Source organism: Pelophylax lessonae (genome assembly GCF_965119305.1).
Source record: "Pelophylax lessonae genome assembly, chromosome: 2".
Classification (NCBI taxonomy): Eukaryota; Metazoa; Chordata; class Amphibia; order Anura; family Ranidae; genus Pelophylax; species Pelophylax lessonae.
The window spans coordinates 339901911-339921790 of NC_138769.1; the positions used below are offsets into that span (position 1 = coordinate 339901911).

Here is a 19880-nt window from a genome sequence, read left to right on the forward strand (position 1 = left end):
GTATTGGGGTCAGGTGTCTAATAAAATGCTTTATGGTCTCTTGTCTATAATGCATATTTGGCAAAGGTGGCAAGATTTTAAGCTATCCGGGGTAGCATAGGATGCAGAAAAGATGGGTACCATTTTTATTAAGACCTAATACCATGCAGCAAGGAGCAATAAAATTCTCTTGCTTGGCCATCACAGTGACTTTGGCAAATATCTATTTATTTATTTTTTGTACATCTGCCTGCCTGTTCAGTCTTCAGCTGTAAACAAATAACTATCTTCTAGTTCCAAGGTTTATGGCAGATCATCGGTAAACCTTTTTTCAATAGCTGAAAAAATATTTAATTTTTAAGCTTGCAAACGTTTAAAAAAAAATTGCAAAAGCATGGCAATTTCTCTCTAACATTAACTTTTTATGTGGGGTAGTTTAAATGTTTGTTTCTCTGGCAGTCTTGTGAAGATACTCTAAGATTGCAATACCACCAAGAATAACAAGCACTTTATTATTTTCTAGGAATTTAACTTTTTTCATTTTACCTAAAGCAGTGTGGATTATTTATTTATTTTTTACATAATGTTGCTCGAACACATCTGTGCTCTTATCTGGAAGGCATAGCGTTCTATCAGTATGTAAAGTGATCTGTCAGTCATGTTTAACAACAAAGATCCTACCTAAGAGCAGACATCACAAAAGTGCCAGCTCCTTTGTTGTTTCATAGGCAATGAAGCCTCCCCTGTGCAACCATCTGTCCCTGGCTGCTCTTTGTTAACAAGAGCTCAATTCTCTCAACTTCAGGGCCAAGCCCCACTTACCATCGCTGTCCAATGAGGACCTATTTGTCAAATGGGGCTTTTTTTTTATTTAATTTTTTTTAACCAGGTGAACTCAGATCACAGGGACATGTGCTAGTTTTTTTTTCCCTCCCTAGCCGTTATAGCAGAACCCTTATTAAATATTTAAAGTGGTTGACTAGTTCACTGTAAGGAAGTGTAAATTTAAAGTTGGAAAAAAAAAAATGCAAACAGGCAAACTCTTTCTAGCAGAATAGACGTGCAATAAAATAAATCTACAGGCCTGTTGGCAATTCCCTGTAGAATGTACACTGAGTTGCGCATTCCTGGGAGTGACCTCATCCTGCACTGGCCAATCAAGCCACTCTAAGATGGGCACCCAGACAGAAGAAACCAGGAAGATGTCGGCACCAATTAGGGAGCCAGTTTGTCATACCATTGGAACCAAGGTAAGTATTTATACCTTTAGTTCCACTTAAGGAAACGTGTGAGCCTGTGCTACCCCCCCCCCCCCCCCCCCCAACATCTCCTTTTAATCATATGATCTAAAGAGAAGTAAATAAAAACAAATCAATAAATCTACGCTTGGATAAATGTAAATTACTGTATGTGATACAAAAGCTCAAATAAAAAAAAATGTAAAAAAAATTGCTCTTTTAATTTTTAATACAGCTTGTGTAATAATAGCTTGTGTACTCAAACACACAGGAAATCATCCGCTGAAGTTTTTTTTTTTTCTTTGCTTTGTTTTAACACAGGCTGACATTCTTGATGTCAATCAGATTTTTAAAGACCTGGCAGTAATGATTCATGATCAAGGAGAAATGATTGGTAAGCATTCCACCATTGTAATTTTGTATCTGTAAAGTACTCAGCTGAAAATGTGTTCTTGCATTTTTTTTCTTGTTTTGGATTGCACTCCCCCCCCCCCCCCCCCCCCCCAGACTGTCCTCTGGTGCCTCTCCAGGCTCTCCCATACAGTCCGGAAGCTAAGTTCTGATCCGGTGGCAGATTATCATCGGATGGCCCCTGCCACCTCTGTGACCCTGGGAGGCCGGAAGCGTCTCTTCCCGCACTGGCAGATGTAAACGCTGCCAGTTTTTTTCCCTTGGAAAGCAGAGATTGATTTTGGGAAAGGGGGGGGTGGGATTCTGATCTCATGCTTTCCAGGTTAGAGGAGAGATGTGGGGTCTTTTTGACCCCAGATGTCTCCATAAAGAGGACCTGTCATGCCTTATTCCTATTACAAGGGATGTTTACATTTCTTGTAATAGAAATGAAACTGGACAATGTAAAAAAATAAAAACTATATATTAAAGTGCCCCTTCCCCTCATGCTCGCACTCAGAAGCAAATGCATACATAGGTTGTGCCCGCATATGTAAATGGCGTTCGCACCACACGTGAGGTATCACCGCAAATGTTATAGCGAGAGCAATAATTCTAGCACTAGACCTCCTCTGTAACTTTAACCCAGTAACCTGTAAAAACATTTAAAGCGTAGCCTAAAGAGATTTTTTTTTTTTTTTTTTAAGTACTGATTTTTGGCACCATTCCACAAGTGTGCGCAATTTTAAAGCATGACCTGTTGGGTATCTATTTACTCAGCATAGCATCTATTATATTGTACCAAAAATTGGGTTATATATTATGTTTTTGCATTAAAATTAATTAAAGTGTATTTTTTCCCAAAATACCGTGTGATATAACAAATTGCAACCAACGACAGCCATTTTATTCTTTAGGGTCTCTGCTAAATATATAAATATAAATATATATATTATAATGTTTGGGGGCTCTAAATAATTTTCTAGCAAAAAAAAGATGATCTTTACATGTAGCCAAGAAATGGCTGAATTGGCCAGGGCTGGAAGTGGTTAAACTTGCTATATCATCCAATGTGTGAAGTGGAAAGTTCACTTTTTTGCCGAATGAGGGGTCACATTTTACCATTCCATTAGGAGGAAGTAGTTTACATCAAGCACAAAGAACTGTACTGCATATGATTGATTGTCAATATGATCTCTTGCAGATAGTATAGAAGCCAATGTTGAAAGTGCTGAAGTTCATGTAGAAAGAGGGACTGACCAGTTACAGAGAGCAGCATATTACCAGGTAAGTACGTGTTTGATCTGGACATGAAGCTTAACTGTGTACATCCAAAAGTGAACCTGTGGCTATGAATTATAGTATACTGTATTTAGTGGTTGAGCTCTCGAACAATGGTTACAAATCGTAATCTAGTGTACAAATCTTGACTTTTCTGAGTCCCAGCTGTGCCGCTCAGTGGCTGAAGCACCTGCATTGCATTGTGATATGTAAGCGGCATGTCCGAGCATGACTTAGTGATTGTAAATGATCACAACCTATTCAGTTTAAAATAAAAATGAAAGGCAAAACATTTTTGTATAGATATAAAAAAAAAAACATTTTTAAATAACTTTTTTTTTCCCTTTTTTTTTTTTAAATTGATCACATTCCCTCTGTTCTCAGCTGCATAAGAGATGTGGGGAGGAGTAGCAGCAGCACACTGAGCTTCCCAGTGAATAGTTGTGCAGCGGGGGCATGTCAGGGCAAGTCTGATTAATGGAGGAGAGTAAGCTCCAGCATAGCTAGAAAACTGACCACAGTGTGGTCAGTCCTTAATAGGAAAGCAAGGGGACTAGCGGCAACACCAGGGATTTCACATAAAGGAAGTAATACAAGGAGAACAGAATACTTTCCCCTACAAGTACATGGTACAGCAGGCACATATCAGGAATATGACGTGTTGGGGTAACAAATGCTTTTAGGTGATTTTAAAAGTTTTTTTTTTTTTGTTTTTTTTTTTTTTTTTTTTTAACAAAGTATAACAAACCTGTTATACTTGCCTGCTCTGTGCTAGAGTTTTGCACAGAGCAGCCCCGATCCTCCCTCCTCTTCTGGGGTGCCCCAGCGTCGCTTCTGGCTCCTCCTCTTCATCGGGTGCCCTCACTAGGAGCCACTTTACATGGGGGCACCTGTGCGGGTGCACTGCTGAGTCCTGCTGCTGCGTCCATTGACACACAGCAGGACTCGGCCCTGCCCCCCGCTCTCGTGTCACAGGATTTGATTGACAGCAGCGGGAGCCAATGGCTCCTGCTGCTATCAATTTATTCAATTAGGACCCAAGACAGCGGCTCAAGCTGCTGGGCTCATGCTTGTCGCTGGAACCTTTTTGGGTTCAGGTAAGAATAATGGGAATGGGGGGGGGGGTCTGGGGGTCAGCTGGAAACGAGAAGGTTTTTCACTGTAATGCATAGAATGCATGAAGGTGAAAAACCTTGAGACTTTACAAATCCTTACAGATAACTCATTCTGAGTTTGGAATATGTAGGAGATTCTGGACAAGCAAACACTAAGAACAGCCAAACAACTACTGGTCAGTACCAGTGATTTAAGGCCGGGTGGAACTAGTATTAACGGCAGTAGTGAGAATAGGAATATTTTTTTCAAAATGCTCAGTTAAAAAAAATATAAGCAAAAGCTAAGTTAGAGAGCACGCAGAAACGAGAGAAAGCAAAATAGGAACTTGTAACGATAAAGATGTATTAGGATTACAAATGGAAAAATGTAATACAATGGGAACAGGTACTATAGAGGCAGCCTTTGCTGAAAGTCTTCTCCTTGCAGTGTTCCAACCTCTTGCTCAGTCTACTTCTGTCAGCAAAGGATCACAGGGGTGTATTTCCATGATATCTCCCCTTTCCTTAGCTTAAACCTGCTTTAGCAACTTGTGACTGTACTTCACAAATTCAACATTGGGACAACACACTCTTCCACGTTGTTAGAAGTACACAATAGTCGATTTTAATACAATGGAAAGATAGACTTTAGAGCATGGGTGTCCAACCTTTTGGCTTCTCTGGGCCACATTGAGTGTAGAGAAATTTTCTCGGGCCGCATATAAAATATATACTATAGTTAAGGTATATAAGTAATAAAATGCAGCTGCGCCCTTCCCGCGCTGCAGCGCCCCCTGCACTAATTTAACACAACCAGAAGATGATCAAATGAAATGGAATCAGTATACAGAGGTATACTTCTTCTGAGAGATTTTAAAGGAACACTCTAACCACCATGACCACTTCAGTGATTTGAAGTGGTCATGGTGGTAAAGTCAGAAACACTGCACATGCTCGCCTCCCCCATCCCCTCCGAGGCAGCCTCTGCCTACCATTAGTTGGAAGCCGCTGTGGCCATGCCCCCAACCCGACTTCCTTCCTCTCCCGGAAAAAAAAATTGCCAGGGGGCAGTGGGCCGCATTGCCTGGGGTTCCGGGCCGCATGTGGCCCCTGGGCCGCAGGTTGGACATGCCTGCTTTAGAGGCTGTACAGATTTAAGATTTACTACAGTATATTCAGTGAGACAACACAAAAATATATTTTACATGGAGCTTCTTTGTGTGCCCTTTTACACCTGTTCACATGCAGTAACGTGTTTTCATGTACTTTGCTGCATACATGTATGTAGACTTTGAAGACCTGCATGCTTGCAATTTTATATTTTTGTGTTTGAAAAATGTTCATATTCAGTCTTTTCACTTACTATTCATTTCAAAGGGCCTGTTTAATCCTGTTTCCGCAATGTATTTTACTTCTTTACTCTTTACCAGCACAAATTTCTGCAGACAAAATTAGAATAATATACATATATTTAAGTACAATCTATGAATAAGTGATCTTCCAAGTAAAAAATGCCAATCCACCACTGCGCCTAAGGAAAATAAATGTGTAAAACAATTTAACGTGATTCATAAAATAATATTTGGTAAAAATTTGTAGCCACTTTAAACCAAAAAAAAATTGATATAAACCTTGTCGCTTAAAACTAACACTAAGTGGACAGTGGTGCTATAGTGTGTAATGAGTAAAAATTGACTACTAACGCTTAATTACAAACATAGCAACCATACATGGTGAATGTGAGCATCAAAATATAAAAACATCAATGAAACCAGATAAAGCAATCACCGCAGTGTAAATAAAATGCACATATACATACAGTACTGTCACAAAAGTGAGTACACCCCTCACATTTTTGAAAATATTTTATCTCTTTTCATGTGACAACACTGAAGAAATTACCACTTTGCTACAATGTAAAGTAGTGAGTGTACAGCTTGTATAACAGTGTAAATTTGAGGTTCCCTTAAAATAACTCAACACACAGCCATTAATGTCTAAACCATTGGCAAAAAAAGTGAGTACACCCTTAAGTGAATATGTCCAAAATGGTCCCATTTAGCCATTTTTCCTCCCCGGTGTCATGTGACTCGTTAGTGTTACAAGGTCTTAGGTGTGAATGGGGAGCAAATGTGTTCAATTTGGTGGTGATCTCTCTCACTCTGTCATACTGGTCACTGGAAGTTCAACATGGCACCTCAATGAACTCTCTGAGGATTTGAAAAATTGTTTAAGAATTGTTGCTCTACATAAAGATGACCTAGGCTATAAGAAGATTGCCAAGACCCTGAAACTGAGCTGCAGCACGTTGGTCAAGACCATACAGCGGTTTAACAGGACAGGTTCCACTCAGAACAGGCCTCGCTATGGTCTGCCAAAGTTGAGTGCACGTGCTCAGCGTCATATCCAGAGGTTGTCTTTGGGAAATAGACATATGAGTGCTGCCAGCATTACTGCAGAGGTTGAAGGAGTGGGGGTCAGCCTGTCTGTGCTCCGTGTTGTCACATGAAAAGATAGAATAAAATTTCTCTTACGTCCTCCGACAGTCGCCGCCTCTTCATATTCGTCACATATGGGGTATTAGACTTTGCTCCGAAGGAGTAGCTAGGCAACAGAATATGTTAACAATAAAGCTTTAACATATCCCACCCTCAAGGGGTGGTCCCCTCAGTCAATACCCTCCTACTTCCTGTAACCATATCTCAGTTTTAATGTCTAGCTTGTCAGGAGTGGCTGGCTCTCTCTGTGCTGGGACTTTTTGTCCCAGACTCTTTCTTCTTTTTGATATTTTGTTTGAGTTTTCTCTCTACCTTTACTTAGCTGTTATTTTTGTCAGCATTAGTTAGTTCTTCGGACGAAGAGGATCATGCGGACTGGGTCTCGGGCTGATCCCCCTGGTCGCAGGTCGTGGGTCAGTGGCTTCCCAGTCTGCCATCGAGCGTTCAGCCAGGTAACGCTCCTGGCACGGTGAACGACCCATCCCTGTTCGGTGCAGGGATGATTGGTGAGGTGGCTACCTCACCGGACGCTGTGCGGTTTCTGAACCGCCATTGTGTGCGTCTTGAGTAGCGACTCTCCCTGCCTCCTGTGCAGCGGCTTGTTCGCCTGTGCGGGTTCCCCACGCCATGTGAGGTAAGTGTATCTATGTGGGGACCTGTCTGTCTGGGGGGGTCTCAGTCTGGGACTGTGTAACCTGCCTTTAATCACACTGCTTGTCTCCCTATCTCTCGGCTGCATGCTGTGGGCTGCAAGGGGGGGGGGGAGCTGTATGACACTGAGTATGTCAGGCTGGGCAGTGTGAGGAGCTGTGTGCTGTGGGGCATGTTTTTAATGGCATGTTGGGGCATATACAGCGATCGCTGCGGCGATCTAACATGTATCCATACTATGGGATGATATTGTGTGTGATTTTATGCACTGTGGAGCGGCGATTTCGGCGCCAAACGGCGCCATTTTACCGGCGCCCGCTCCGGCCGCATGGTTTACATGCACGGCGGCCATTTTCTTGTAGCCTCCATAGGCTTACATAGAGCGCCCTGGCAGCATCACTCCCTCTCTCCTGGAAGCACCGATCGAGGCAGCAGCAGCAGCGGTGTCTCCTCAGGTTTTATCCTTCTATTCCTGTGTTCCATTGCCTGTATTCAGTCTGTATATTCCCTGTGGGGGTCTCATTGTGCCTGAGTGTGGTGCGGTGGGCTGCGCTTGCCGCGCTTGCTGTAAGGGGGCAGTTAACCCTTGGTTGTCTGGCATACAGGGGCAATGGATTCTCAGGAGGGCAAATTTCCCACAGTCTTGGTGGAAAGCCAGGGGACCGCTGTTTCCCCCCCAGGGGGGGATTTGGCCACTGTTGTGGCTGGCCTTGCTGCACAGGTGCAAATGCTGGTGGCTGCTCAATCTACTAAACGGCCCAGAGTTGCTCTGTCCTCTGATTCTGAGGGTGAAGGTGATGGGGCTGTTCTGGCGGGGACCCCCCTATCGGGGTCCCGCTCCTCTCTGGATCTAGTGGGGTCTGAGGTAGAGGCTGAAGTTGAGGGGGTTGATAATTCTCCCCCTGGCTCGCCTGAAGAGCTTGCAATCATGGATGAGTTGATTGCTTCCATTAAGCAGACGCTGCGTTTGCAGGACGAGGTGTGTCCCCCAGCTGCCTTGGCGGCTTATGGGACGCAGAGAAAACGCAGGACGCCGCAGGTCTTTCCCTGCAATGCTGATTTTCAGCGCGCTGTTAAGGACCAATGGCGCGATTTGCGCAAGCCTTTTGCGGTACCAAGTAAATTTAAGCTGCGTTATCCTTTCTCGCCTGCCACTGATGAACGGTGGTGTGTGCCTCCGCCAGTAGATCATGCTATTGCGGTTTTGAACAAAGCCACTGCGATCCCTGCAGAGGGATCCCCTATTTTCCGTGATGCCACGGATAGGAGACTGGAGTCTCTTGCCCGTCATACTTATTCTGTTACGGGTTCTATGCTTAAGGCTCTGTTTGCTTCTCTCATGGCGGCCCAGGCGATCGCAAGTTGGACGCAGATGCTTAGGCGCGTCCTAGTGGCCGATTCGGCCTCAGCGGCGACCCTGGATATGGTGGATCAGATCCACCAGGGTGTCATGTATCTGTGTGATGCGGACCTGGACCTGATTCCGTTGGCCGCGCGTGTGCACAGCGTGGCGGTGTTGTCTCGCCGCCTGGTTTGGTTGAAATGTTGGTCGGTGGACCAATCTTCACGTAAAACCTTAGCCAATCTGCCTTATGATGGGTCTCGCCTTTTTGGGGAGTCCCTGGATGTGTTGATTAAGGGGATTACTGGGGGTAAGAGCACTCTCTTGCCCCATTTCCCCAAGGCTAAGGGGGCTTCTGGGAAGAAGCATGCTAATTTTCGGCCCCCTCAGGGGTCCTTTCGTGCCTTTCGGCCGCACTTCAAGGGCAAACCGTTCAAGGGCCAGGGCTCTCAGAAGAAGCCCTGGTCTGGAAAACAGAAGTCCGGCCAATCCGGACCTGCGGCCCATAACAGTTCGGCCTGAAGGGGCGCCCTCACCCAGTTTTGGGGTGGGGGGACGCTTGCTCGGTTTTCTTCAGCCCTGGTTGGCCCGTGTGCGGGACAGATGGGTTCTGGAAATCGTTCGATCTGGTTACAAGATCGAGTTTCTCTCTCGGCCAGAGAGCAGATTTTTTCCCTCAAATCTACAACTGTCTCCAGAGCGCCTGCGGGATCTGCACCTGGCGGTGCGGGACCTGAGGGCTCAGGGAGTGGTGGTTCCGGTGCCTCATCGGGACAGATTTCGGGGGTTTTATTCCAATCTGTTCACTGTGCCCAGAAAGGAGGGCAAGGTTCGTCCAATTCTGGACTTGAAAGCTCTGAACCGCTCTGTGCGGGTTCGCAAGTTCCGCATGGAATCCCTGCGCTCGGTGGTGGCTGCCCTGGTTCCGGGGGAATTCATGGCCTCCATCGATTTGAAGGATGCGTATCTTCACATCCCCATATTCGAGGGTCATCAGAGATACCTTCGATTTGCCATTGCGGAGGATCACTACCAGTTCGTGGCGTTGCCCTTTGGGCTCGCCTCGGCTCCGCGGGTCTTCACCAAGGTGCTTGCACCGGTTCTGGCATTATTGAGAGCCCAGGGCATTTCTGTCCTGGGGTATCTGGACGACATTCTGATTCGGTCTGCGACCAGTCAGGGTCTGGAGAAGGACCTGTCTGTCACGATGCAAACTCTGCAGGAGTTCGGTTGGACGATAAATGTTCCAAAGTCGACTCTGAGTCCGTCGGTTCGTCTTCCCTATCTGGGAATGATACTGGACTCGGTGCAGGCGAAGGTCTTCCTGCCGGAAGACAAACTCAGGACTCTTCAGGAGGAAGTCAGGTCCCTCAGGGACGTTCCGAACTCGTCTCTGCGGACGTGTATGAGATGTCTGGGATTGATGGTCTCGGCTTTCGAGGCGATTCCTTTCGCGCAGTTTCACACGCGGGGTCTCCAGGCGGAGATCTTGTCCAAGTGGGACGGGCGACCTCAATCTCTGGATCTTCAGATCTCGTTGAGTCATCGCACCAGGGAAAACCTCCTGTGGTGGCTCCAGTCCCCGTTGGTGTCCGGGGGCAAGTCGTTTCGTCCGATCTCGTGGACGATAATCACCACGGATGCCAGCCTGTCGGGCTGGGGTGGTGTTCTGGGCGTTCTGTCCGCCCAGGGGACCTGGTCGGAGGGGGAGTCTTCCCTCCCGATCAACATTCTGGAATTGCGTGCGATAAGGCTCTGTCTTCATCGCTGGACGGACCGGCTGCAGGGCTGCCCGGTTCGGGTGCAGACGGACAATGCCACGGCGGTGGCCTACATAAACCACCAAGGGGGCACCAGGAGTGCCCGAGCGGCTCGAGAAGTGGCCGACATTCTGTCTTGGGCCGAGACTCATGTCCCGGCGATAACGGCGGTTCACATTCCGGGAGTGGAGAACTGGCAGGCGGACTATCTGAGTCGCCAGACCCTGGATCAGGGGGAATGGTCTCTCCACCCGGCTGTCTTCCAGATGTTGTGCGCGAAGTGGGGTCTTCCAGATGTGGACCTGTTCGCGTCTCGCCTCAACTACAAGGTGAAGAGGTTCGTGGCAAGGACGCGCGACCCTCGGGCGGACGCGTCGGACGCGTTAGTGGCCCCGTGGCATCAGTACAGGCTGATGTACGCGTTTCCACCGATTCAGTTGCTGTCCCGGTTCCTTCGCAGGTTACACTCGGAACGCAGCACGGTGATTCTTGTGGCACCGGACTGGCCTCGCCGGTCCTGGTACGCAGACCTCGTGAATCTGGCGGTCGACGCCCCCTGGCGTCTGCCTCTTCGGGACGATCTACTGTCTCAAGGACCGATTTACCATCCTGCTTTACAGTCGCTGGCTTTGACGGCCTGGCTGTTGAGACCGAGGTCCTGAAGGAGAAGGGTCTCTCTCCAGAGGTTGTTCATACCTTGATCAACGCGAGGAAGTCTTCCTCGGGAAAGGTTTATTACCGTACTTGGAAGGCCTATTTTGCCTGGTGTGAGTCCAGGGGGTTTTCACCCCGCACGTACTCGGTTTCCCGTGTGCTGTCTTTCCTTCAGACGGGTGTCGATCAGCGTTTGGCGCTGGCTACGATAAAGGGTCAGGTGTCTGCGCTGGCCGTTCTGTTTCAACGTCCCGTAGCTTCCAACTCCTTGGTTGGCACTTTTATTCAGGGTGTGCGGCATCTGGTTCCTCCTAGGAGGGATCCCTTGCCCCCTTGGGACTTGAATCTAGTCCTGTCTGCGTTACAACGTGCTCCTTTTGAACAGATCAGGGAGATCTCGTTGTCTATGTTGTCCAAAAAGGTCGCCTTTTTGGTGGCGATCACTTCGGCTCGCAGAGTGTCGGAACTGGCGGCTTTGTCCTGCAAGTCTCCGTACCTGGTTGTTCATTTGGATAAGGTGGTCTTGCGACCTAATCCTTCTTTTCTGCCGAAACGAGTTTCGGAATTCCATCTTAACGAGGATATTGTTTTGCCTTCGTTGTGCACGAAGCCTAAACATCCTAAGGAGGTGAGATTGCATTCTCTGGATGTTGTTCGAGCGATTAGGGTTTACCTTAAATCGACTGAGTCTTTTCGAAAGACGGACTCCTTGTTTGTTCTTCCAGAGGGTCCTCGGAAGGGCATGGCGGCTTCCGCCTCTACCATTGCCAAATGGATCAGGCAGACCATTGAACAGGCTTATGCCTTGCAGGGGAAGGTTCCCCCTGTGCCTGTGAAGGCGCACTCTACTAGATCTCTGAGTACGTCTTGGGCCTGTCGTCATGGGGCTTCTGTAGCCCAGGTGTGTAAGGCGGCGACTTGGTCGACCGTGCACATTTTCACAAAATTCTACAAAGTAGATGTTCAAGCATCGGCGGATGCTTCCTTTGGCCGCAAGGTTCTTAGTGCGGCTGTTCCCTAGGGTCCCTTGTTGGGGACTCCTGGCTGTTGGGATAAGTTTTGTATCCCCTGGTTTTTTGTCTTTTCCTGGGTTGTTGCTCCTGTTGAGCACTTATTTTAGCTGTTGCCCAGCTGGTTTCCTTCCTTTGGTAAGGTTCCTTTCTTTGATGTGGAGACTGCGTTGCCTTTCGGCGCGGATGCGTTTCCCACCCCTCATGTTTGCACTGCTTTGGGACGTCCCCATATGTGACGAATATGAAGAGGCGGCGACTGTCGGAGGACGTAAGAGAAAACGGAATTTTTGTAAAATCTTACCTGTAAAATTCCTTTCTCTGAGTCCTCCGACAGTCGCCGCCCCCGCCCCTCTTTTGGGGTTTGAATGTATACTCTACTGCTATTCCACTAAAACTGAGATATGGTTACAGGAAGTAGGAGGGTATTGACTGAGGGGACCACCCCTTGAGGGTGGGATATGTTAAAGCTTTATTGTTAACATATTCTGTTGCCTAGCTACTCCTTCGGAGCAAAGTCTAATACCCCATATGTGACGAATATGAAGAGGCGGCGACTGTCGGAGGACTCAGAGAAAGGAATTTTACAGGTAAGATTTTACAAAAATTCCGTTATTTACAAAAATGTAAGAGAAGTACTCATCTTTGTGAGATACTGTATATAACAAAAGTCCATAGATGGAAGTGCAAGAAATGTCAGTGTGTAAAATAGCAGTCCTTTAAAGAGTGATGAGTTCCTCACACCACACCTCTTCCCCATAAGATATGCACTCACCGGAGCTATTTGCCTCACACTTGCGTGTTTGGCAGACAAGCAGTTATTAACCCCCACAGGGTTAATATCTCCAGCACGGCGCTCTCCACTTGTTGCCACTATATATAGAACTCGATCCTCTGCTTCCACTTCCAGCGATGCCTTCTCTATACATACATTTACTATGCTAATTGTGTTTTGTGACTTATTTAGAATTTAAAAAAAATTGCCATTTTAAAGAGAACCTGTAAGAATTTAAATAAGGACGAAATGCTTCCCTATGCCGCATTCAAGCAAAAATACCTTTTGTATGGCCACAGCATTTTACTGTACCAATCAGGACCCGTCTGGGGTGTTCCTCTGAAGGAAAACGTATAACGCATATGATATTTTAATGTTCACATAAGTACCTGGCTCTGTTCCTGTCCACCTGGATGTTTTGGGAGTATCTATCCACTGTGTGTTCAGCACCGCCCAAATGCATTAATGTAAAATATCCAGTGGATGGAGTAGGAAACCCTCCTATTGGCCTGAGCAGAAGTTCAGGACCAGAAACTTAGTGTTACTAAACCCATGACAGAAAAATCAGCCTGTGTATGCAGTAAAGCGTGCTTGTTATACTCGCTGTGGAACCTAAGGGGTTAATCTTCATTGTGTAAAAAGACTGTTTGATCCTGTCTTCTCTGTTCCTCTCCTTACACTATCTCCAAACCATCTCCTGATATTTACAGAGATAGGGGACAAGTTGCACATGCTCAGTTTAGTGTGTATTGCTAGATGGTGTTGTGTTTTTTTTTTTTTTTCTTGGGAGAGTGCATGTGATCAGCACAGGGCCAATCAACACTATCCAAACAGTGTGTCCGGGGTCCTGCAGCCTCATAGTACAATTGTGGGAGAATGAAAACTCCTACAAGTTTTAATCAGGCACTGTTAGAAGTCACAAGACTGCTCTATACTACTAATGAGAAAAGGTATTTAGCAGTTTATATTTACTAAAATAATTGCATTGCCATGTTCTGTGTACTGTGGGAGACCAGATATAGTATATGCAGGGTCCTGGGTTTAGTAACACTTTAAGCTTATATTATCTGTTCATATTATCTGTTCATTAGAGTCCTTGAGAGATATAGGATAATAGGCCCAATTATCAGGGTTTACATAAGAAAAATCATCTTTAGTTTCCAGCATGTGGCTGTTACTTTTTAAAAAAAAAAAAAAAACAAACTCATCTTTGTGTGTTTAGCTGTGTGAATTAAACATTGTCTGTTGGTTACCTCTCCCAACATCTACTGAAACTGACATCACCCATATTTTACAGATTTAGCATTAAGGGTTGAGCTTCAAGAATTCAATTCACTTGCCGACTTTCATTTTAAGGGCTTTTCTGCCCACTTTTACAGAAAAGGTTATTTTTACATCAGTTTTCCAAAACAGGGGCTCAACATCATGGGAGGTTCAAAGGAAGGCGCAGTCTCCTGGCTATATTAATCCATATAGACCCACAGGCTGGTTCTGCACAGATTGCAATAACACTCATGTGACAGCCCAGGCAAACCAGAGCGACACAGATTTGTCTGCAAATGCTACTGCCTCCTAGTGACTGACTGTCCTATTACATCAAAACATCAGCAGACAGCTGCAGCTGCTGTCGGCCTGTCATTGCTTTGTACAGGCCCAGCGGTGCGACTGTCTGCAGCTGCAGGAATCTGCTGGATTTGTGCTGCAGCTTAAGGCTGTGAGGCAAAAGAATGAGGCCCAGGGGGTCTGTAACCCTTGTCAAAAGGTTTCCTTGTGTGTGTTCTGTCTTTGTGACAGCACGTGCATAAAGTCATTGAAGGTGACTTTGCTGCCCATTTTCATTTAAAATTCAGACTATACAAAAGTAGAGTACACCCTTCATATCTTTTTGTAAATATTTTATTCTATTTTTTCATGTGACAACACTGCAGAAATGACACTTTGCTACAATGTAAAGTAGTGAGTGTACAGCTTGTATAACAGTGTCAATTTGCTGTCCCCTCAAAATAACTCAACACACAGCCATTAATGTCTAAACCATTGGCAACAAAAGTGAGTACACCCCTAAGTGAACATGTCCAAATTGGGCCCAAAGTCTCAATATTTTGTATGGCCACCATTATTTTCCAGTACTGCCTTAACCCTCCTGGGCATGGAGTTCACCAGAGCTTCACAGGTTGCCACTGGAGTCCTCTTCCACTCCTCCATGGCGACATCACGGAGCTGGTGGATGTTGGCGACCTTCCGCTCCTCCACCTTCTGTTTGAGGATGTCCCATAGATGCTCAATGGTGTTTAAATCTGGAGACATGCTTGGCCAGTCCATCACCTTTACCTTCAGCTTGCAAGGCACTGGTCGTCTTGGAGGTGTGTGTGGGGTTTTTATGTTGGAATACTGCCCTGCAGCCCAGGGAGGGGATCATGCTCTGCTTCAGTATGTCACAGTACATGTTGGCATTCATGGTTCCCTCAATGAACAGCAGCTCCCCAGTGCCGGCAGCACTCATGCAGCCCCAGACCATGACAATCCCACCACCATGCTTGACTGTAGGCAAAACACACTGGTCTTTGTACTCCTTCATGTTTGCTGCAACAAATGCTTGACACCATTTGAACCAAATAAGTTTATTTTGGTCCAATTAGACAACAGGTCATGGTTCCAGATAACCATGTCATGTCCTTAGTCTGCTTGTTTTCAGCAAACTGTTTGCAGGCTTTGTGCATCATCCTTAGAAGAGGCTTCCTTCTGGGACAACAGCCATGCAGATCAATTTAATGCAGTGTGCGGCGTATGGTCTGAGCACTGACAGGCTGACCCCCCCCCCCACCTCTTCAACCTCTGCAGCAATGCTGGCCACACTCATACGTCTATTTCCCAAAGACAACCTCTGGATAGGATGCTGAGCACCTGCACTCAACTTCTTTGGTTGACCATGGCTAGGCCTGTTCTGAGTGGAACCTGTCCTGTTAAACTGCTGTATGGTCTTGGCCACCATGTGCTGCAGCTCAGTTTTAGGGTCTTGGCAATCTTCCTATAGCCTATGGCCTAGGCCATTTTATGTAGAGCAACAATTCTTTTTTTCAGATCCTCAGAGCGATCACACCAAATTTACCACACCTTCTTCACATTCACACCTGACAGCTTGTAACACTAATGAGTCACATGACACAGGAGAGGGCAAATGCCTATATGGGCCCAATTTGGACATTTTAACATAGGGGTGTACTCCTTCTTTTTTTTTTTTTTTTTTTTGCCAGCAGTTTGGACATTAATGGCTGTGTTATTTTGAGGGGACAGCAAATTCCCACTGTTATACAAGTGGTACACTCCCTACTTTACATTGTAGCAAAAGTGTCATTTCTTCAGTGTTGTCACATGAAAAGATATAATAAATTTACAATAACATGAGATACTGTACGTACGTACATACATGTGTCCATTTTTTTTATATCCACTTTCTTCTACTCCCTTTCATTTTCTGATCTGGGAACCCCTTTTTATTTATGCGTGTGCCTGAGAAGTAGAGATGGGCTTGGGCGTGTTCGGGTTGCCATGTGCCCAATCCTGCCAGGAAGCCAACGCTGCACACTGTTAATCGCAGGCACTGAGATATTTCCCGATTGTAGCTGCACAGATTGGGAAATGTCCCAGTGCCTGTAATTAGCAGTGTGCAGTGTCGGCTTCCTTGCGGGATTGGCCACGTGGGAACTCGGACACGTCCGAGCCCATCTCTCCTGAGAAGGATTGCCAAACACTCTCTCATTGTATGCTTTTTGCTGTGTCTCGCATACTGAAAGACCAATGTGTTGTAGATCAATAAAAGATGTTTCTTGTATCAGAATTTTATGTAATAATACATCAAGCAGAGAGTGAGGGAGTTGCACAGATTGTGAAAGCAGACACACCCATCACATACATGGGTTGCTGTATGAAACGTTGCAGAGGTTAGTAAGTGGTTTTTAATGGAGGTTAGCAAAGTTGCTGCATTTTCTTTTTTTTTCTTGATATACTAATGATGAATTGCTTTTTAACTCCGTATTTTTTTTTCTTACCCCTCAGAAAAAGTCCCGGAAGAAGATTTGTATCTTGGTTCTTGTCCTTGCAATTGTAGCTATAATTCTGGGCATTATTATATGGCTTTCAGTAAAATCCTGAGTCATGCACTTGAAACTATACTGGAGGACCCAGAACTCCTGAAAATGTCTCCCATCGTTCTGTATATATTGAGATTCTGCTGTGCAAAAAATGAAAAAAAAAAAAAAAAAAAAACAACCATAAATGTGAAAGAGACAGTATTCTGAAAGCACACAGAAAGGGAATGCAAGCAGGAGCCTGCATAGAAAACTACAGTAAATGCACAGACTGCGAACGTATAAAAGCTAGCCTGAAAAAGAAAACTAACATTTACTATGCAGTTGACCTTATAGTTGGCCCAAAAGTACTTTTTTAGCAATGCATTATGTGAAACACTACGCTGGTCACTGCCATTCAGCTGCTGGGTTCCTGAGTGCTGTAGCGCAGACCCTAACCCATTCTGGCTTTTTTAATAGCGCTGTGCAAACAGTGGTGAGGAATAACAGCCAATCATTCTGCTAAAAGCTTGTTTTTGATTGGTTAATATAGATGACTGCTTTTTGCATGATGTTCTTTAAATAAAGCCCACTGTAGAGCACATCATGCCTATTTACTAAAATGAACCTGTCAAATTTTCCTCTAGTTTGTGCTTTCCTACACAGGAGGCCTTATTGATAAAAGTCAAGTAGGAATTATTTCTGCCGATTAACCACCAAGGCCCTTCATTCACCTGTAATGCACTGTAAGTGAATGGGGCTTTCTGGTTGCAGCAAGAAATGCTTTTTCTTTAGACACTTTGTTCAATAAGACATATATTGTGTATGTAGAGAAGACATAACTTCATTTTTACGTGCATTTCTGTGTTTAAATTAAGTGTGTTAGCAATTAGAAAAAAATCTTAATATTTTATATCACTGGGACAAAGTAATAAATTGTTCTTTATGGCTTGTGGTATGTGTATACACACTAATATGTGATAACCTGTATATATTTTCTCTCATCTTTCTTTATACTTTTTTGAAGTTGAATCATCTTGGAATGACCCAAGTGAAGAGAACTAATATATGTATAGAAGTACAAATTTGCAAAAGTGAAGTAAAAGACGACAAAGTACTGTTCTCAAGTTGTATTCATTATGTTATATTTATTGTTATCTATATATTGTTTAACAAATGCATATACTCAAAAAACTTTAGCTCAGTACACAGGGCGTACAAACAGTATGCTTCCCTAGCTGTCAACCTGCCATTTTTTACTAGCTGTCATCAAATGCATACCGCCATTCTGCAGCTCTAACTGTTGTATGTTAACATCAACACATGATTTCTAAAGACTACAATATTTGTCATTTATAACATTCTCATGATGATTTCACAATGTCATAATATCATCCCCAACTATTGAAGAGTTACACAAAGATGAGAAATTCTATCCATCTCAACCTTTTGCCTGTCTTGCCTAATTATGGGGATATAGATGCATACAGCAGGGCTTGGGATCACGCCTGTACAGCACACAGCTTGCTATGGGGGCACACATGAACGAGGAGCTTGGTATTGTACAGAGCAGGTAGATATGCCATGTTTATTGCTTTTACAGCTGCTTTACCAGGCAGATCATTGCTGGGGGGGTTGCACATAACTTTCTGTAAACATCAAAGCACCTAGCCTCAGTCCTGGTAAGAATTATCAGCTCTGATGCAAGCAGTGGAATTGTGCGAATATCAAAATGTCTTGATGGTGGATGCTAGCCTGGAGAGAGTGTGTATTCCTAGGCAGGCACCATTTGAATGCAGACTGCCCTAAGTAAGACCCACATATGATGCTAAACTTGCATGATTGAAAAAAAACTGCAATATAATGAATAAAAATGGTGGACAGGAACAATCCAAGCTTGTGAGGAAAGAGCAGGATAATGATTCAAGTCTAGAAATGAAGAGAATTGCACAAAACATATAAACACTTGCATAGGAGTTCTGCCTCAGAGTCTAGTTACATAGTAGGTAAGATTGAAAAAAGACAATAGTACATCCAGTTCAACCTGAGTAGTGTACATGTCAGTGTCGCTAATCGCTTCCCATATCATATCCCTGTATATTGTGTTCACTAAGATGCAAGACCATTAGTCTTATAAAAATATCAGTACTCCCCGCTGACACTGATACTTCTGCATTGGATAATCAAAAGCAATGGAATGCTTTGTTGACTCAGCCCTACTCCAGGGGAATTTAGTTTAGTAGAATTTAGTGGACAAATGTGTAAGAGCATATTGTGGGGTGCACATGCCTAGTCCATTACCAAAATGTTTTTTGAACAAAACATACAGCCAAATGGATGTTCACAAAAATATATGTATACAGGTGTTGCATGACACTAAACCTAAATATAGTATGACCAAGCACACTGTAATGCTGCGCTGGCAAGCAAAAGCGTTTCAAGGGATTCACCCCCTTCTTCGGAGCTCAAAAGCCCAGCTCTGAAAAAGCGGGTGTGTCCCCTGAAGTGTATCCGCTTTCCAGCGCAGCATTATGGTGTGTTTTGGCCTTGCTATATCCATTTGGCTGTACGTTTTTTTTTTTTTTATTTTATAGAAAAAACTTTCGGTAATGCACTAGTTGTGTGCGCCATCTTGTGTGTTCTTTTACAGGACATGAGAGATGAGGTTTATCTAACTTGATGGAGCTTTTATTGCCCATTGTGAGAAGCTCACAGTGTGCAGTGAAACATGAGTAAGCAATTTCATTACAGGAGGGACGTTTGAACAACCATACAGGATTAAAGTAGAACTATAGGAAAAACTTTTTTTTCTTTTTTTTCTTTTTTTTTTTTTTTTTTCTTTTTCTTTTTGTATAGAGTAATGGAGAAATAACAGCCCTGTCAGTTTATTTGGGGAGGTTTCACTTCCTGTCCCATAGTCAAAACAGGAAGTGAGATAAAATCCCTGCCAATAAAGGGAACCCCAGGTTACCAGAACTAGTGTCCCTTTTGGAAAATTTCCAGTCTATTACTTTTCTGGGAACAACCCAAAATTAGGGGTTTCTTTTACTTTCTCTTTTGATGATAAAGGTGAACAGGGCAAATAGAGAGGATGAATCTCCCAAATGGAGGCAAAGGAAGCAATAAAAAAAAAATGGCAGG

The 19880-nt window shown here is 44.6% G+C and overlaps 1 protein-coding gene across 1 annotated transcript in view; it reads left to right on the forward strand.

Moving 5' to 3' along the window:
- Positions 1-16941, forward strand: part of STX12 (syntaxin 12) — a 60372-nt gene extending 43431 nt beyond the window's left edge. The window contains exons 7-9 of the mRNA XM_082246777.1: positions 1539-1611; positions 2812-2894; positions 16729-16941. Of these exons, the coding sequence (XP_082102903.1) occupies positions 1539-1611; positions 2812-2894; positions 16729-16824 (252 nt within the window). The 3' untranslated portion in view covers positions 16825-16941. The remainder of the gene's footprint in view (positions 1-1538; positions 1612-2811; positions 2895-16728) is intronic.
- The last annotated feature ends 2939 nt before the right edge of the window (positions 16942-19880 follow it).